General features: G+C 45.4%; 1 protein-coding gene across 1 annotated transcript; it reads right to left on the bottom strand.

Moving 5' to 3' along the window:
• Positions 1 to 59: 59 nt before the first annotated feature.
• On the bottom strand, positions 60 to 2,046 carry LOC123240941 (nuclear receptor subfamily 2 group F member 1-A-like). The gene is made up of 2 exons (XM_044668654.1): positions 1,368 to 2,046; positions 60 to 127 (listed from the first exon to the last, which is right to left on the bottom strand). Exons 1-2 carry the CDS (start codon positions 1,876 to 1,878, stop codon positions 60 to 62), a joined length of 579 nt encoding a protein of 192 aa, XP_044524589.1. The 5' UTR covers positions 1,879 to 2,046.
• Positions 2,047 to 3,464: the final 1,418 nt, after the last annotated feature.

Here is a 3,464-nt window from a genome sequence, read left to right as displayed (position 1 = left end):
ATACTACTTTTCACGCATGAGAGGCAACAAATATTGATAGATTATAAACTGCTTACTGTTCAACAAGGCCTTGGGAGAGCTTTGCCATCTTTGCTAGAGAATGGTTTTCTTTTGGCTCCTTCTGACTCTAGGATAGATTTATTAGGATTCTATTTTTTCTCTATATGGAAAAATTAAAAACATAACAGGAATAGTAGTGATACTACGGCTACTAAATTTGTAAGTGGAAAAGGACCACATCAGCTCTATACAGCTCTGCATACACTTAGGTGACTTCTTTTCTAGCTTTGTTTACGTTTTCCCCTATTACCTTCCATCTTTGGTGTTTACATGTTTGCTGCTTGCAAGATATGATAATAAGAGATATATAGAATTCATATAGACTAAAATGAGAACACTTCAAAGCCATGTTAATGCACTTTCTTGCAGGTTAATTTGAACCATCTATCATAAGAGGAATTGTTAACATTCAAGTTACCACCGCCTACACTTAATTTGATATTTTCCCCAGCAATCTATTAAATGTCCAATATTGGTAGGGTTTGCATAGCAAAAAGATTTATCTTTGGGTAGCTGAAATTCTACTTTCCTCATGAGTTCTACAGTATTGCTGGTTCTTGTTTAGATCGAATTTTCCCCCCTCTTTCTTTGATCGCAATAACAGCTGCAACTGCAAACATCGAATAATTTTCTATAAGGGGAAATCAGGCAGCAACAAAGCGATATTGTTTATGATTTTATTTGGACTGACTTCCCCCTTTTCTCTGGATCCTCTAATTTTTAATTTTAATTTGTGTGTGTATGTGAAACAATCTCATTTGAGAGACTCCTTCACTTACAGTACCACACAAGAGAAACCGACATTCTCAAGTCCTCTTCCTTATTTCTCCTCCCTCAGATCCTTGAGCTTACTCAGACGCAGACCGAGCAGAGGTAGAGAGTCAGCCTGATTTGTTTCATCCCCCCAACCAGGCCATCACATCCTCTGTTCCGGCCCAGATCGGGCTGGTGAGACTAAGCTGCGGCAGTAACTGAGAAAGCAGCAGCAGTAGCAGCAGCAGCAGCAGCAGCAGCAACACCAGCAGCAGAGGCCCACCCACCCCCAGACCTGCCCTCCAAACGTGGCAGCAGCGACCCCAGCCCCCACCCAAGCAATCTGGTTGACTGACCGGAGCTGAGGGTGAGGAGGTTAGGAAGGAAGAGGAGGTGACAGGGGAGGGGGACATCAGGCTGGCCTCATCTCTTACCAAGCACTTGTGCTCTCTCTCTTCCCATCACGACTCCCCCCGCCTCTCCAAACCTCCCTCTGTGAATCTCCCTCCACCCCTTCCTCCTCTCCCTCCTCCCCTCTCTCCTCCACCCCTCACCTGAAGTGAAGAGGACGATGGCTTTGAGGCAGCTGTACTCCGCGGAGTCGACGTGCAGGGCCTTAAGCTTCTCCACCTGCTCCTGGAAGATGCGGATGTGATCCATGAAGGCCACGACCCGGTCGGCGGACATAGGCGAGGCGTGCAGGCCGGCTGCGGCCAGCAACGGGGCCACGTGGAGGGGCATGGAGCACTGCGCAGCGTTGAGGACAAACAGCTCGCTCCACGTGAGCCTCAGCAGGGCCACCTGGTCTGTGATCTGCAGGTCCGGGAAGAAGGGAATGTTGCGGGCCCACTCGACGGCGCTGAAGAGCAGGCGGGCGGCCAGCTCGCAGATGTTCTCTATGCCCATGATGTTGTTGGGCTGCATACACTGGCTGCCGTAGCGGGAGGTAGGGTAGGGCTCGGCCCGCAGCAGCAGTGAGATGTATCCAGACAGATAGCAGTGACCGTTCAGGGGGTCCCCATTGGTGAGAGCATATTGGCCTGGGTTGGGTTGGGTTGGAGGCATTCTTCCTCGCTGAACCGCTGACAAAAAGAAAGAGAAAAGAAGAGGAAATGTGCATCCAAGGGGCTTGCAAACATCTCCTCAACGCGGAGCTGCGGGTCCCGAGACAATGCAAGTGCCTCTCCCCGCAGACACACACTCGCCCAGGCGCACTCTCTCTCTCTCATTCTCTCTCTCTCTCGTTCTCTCTCTCTGTCTCTTTCTCTCTCTCTCTGTCTCTGTCTGTCTCCCTCTCCCTCTGACTCTCTCTCTCTCTCTCTCTCTCCCCCTCTCTGAGCTCTCTGGGCTAAGCAAGGTCCAGAAGGCAGCTTTTCCTTAGCTCTCTGGCAAATTCCCTGTGAAACCTTTGGGGATACCAGATTGGCAGTCTGGGAAGAGAGAGGTGACTGGGTGGCAGTGGCTGAAGTGAAAAAGACTGTCAGAGAGAAGAAAAGAAGATCCTTTTCTCTGATCTCTGTGAGAAAGAAGAGAGAGGACGGGTTTTGGCCTATCTAGGCAGGTAGCCATTCCCGCCTTAACCAGAACCAACTTTTGACTAGGCTGACAATATAGCAGTTGCAGAAATATCATCTTGAGACAGTATTTTTAAGATTAATATATTATTTTATAATATTAGATTTTATAATTTTATTTTATAATTTATAAATTTTATATATAAATATATATTATATAATATAATTTTATAAGATATTAGAAATAGGCTTATTTAGTTAGTATTTGGGGAATTAGATAGATTGAGTGTGAGAGCAGGTCTGGTTTTTACCAGACAGAGGAGGGCCCATGAGGGTCTTGGAGTTGAGTGTGGGTAGGGTTAGAAACCCCATAGTTTTTAGGGAACCCCTTTTCCTTGAACCCTGTCATCTTTCATTTCCTTACAACTTTAAGATATTAAATATAGGTCTTTTTAAATATCTGTCTCCAAGACTTTTTACAGCCAGTCAATTTGCTAGGTCCAAGAGTGTACCAACTGCTCACCTTCAATAGCTAATCAACCAGCCTTTTATCAATAACTAAGAAGAGATTATCCAAGTAAGGATACAGGTTCAATATCATCCTTGCAGTCTGGTGAGTTGAATAGGACGAACGATAAATTTAACTTTTCAAAAGGGCAATTTTTTCTTTAACTGTAAAGGCCAAACAGCTAGGCCTCAGAATTCAAAAGTGGAACTTTTTTACACTGCAGTTCCAGCGCAGTTCCCTTTAGAGGGAGCGCCTTCATAACAGTCACCGCAGGCCAAGCAGTTTGTAAGGCAAAGCAGTTTGCAGGGCAGCCTCACAAAATAAAATGTGGTTGTGCTTTTCTGATGTGACATTTTTCCCCACACTATTTTTAACCACTATCCCATTATACATCAAAGGGATAGGGTTACCCTAATGGATAATGGCCCTCTTATCTGTAACGCTCCTGGACATCATTGCATACCTACCAGCACTGGTGTGCTTCATACTGATCCTGTGTGTGGTAAAGAGGATGGGTCTTTTCCTCTTTCACTAGTGGAAAATGCTAATCCTGAAACAAATTGCCTTTAATGAATTAAAACTGAGAGTTAGTTATTTAGAAAGCAAACTAAACAAACTTGACAATGATA

Source organism: Gracilinanus agilis, chromosome 3 (assembly GCF_016433145.1).
Source record: "Gracilinanus agilis isolate LMUSP501 chromosome 3, AgileGrace, whole genome shotgun sequence".
NCBI classification, from domain to species: domain Eukaryota; kingdom Metazoa; phylum Chordata; class Mammalia; order Didelphimorphia; family Didelphidae; genus Gracilinanus; species Gracilinanus agilis.
The sequence above is the reverse complement of the archived record's forward strand: the minus strand, read 5'-3'. Positions and strand labels throughout refer to the sequence as shown.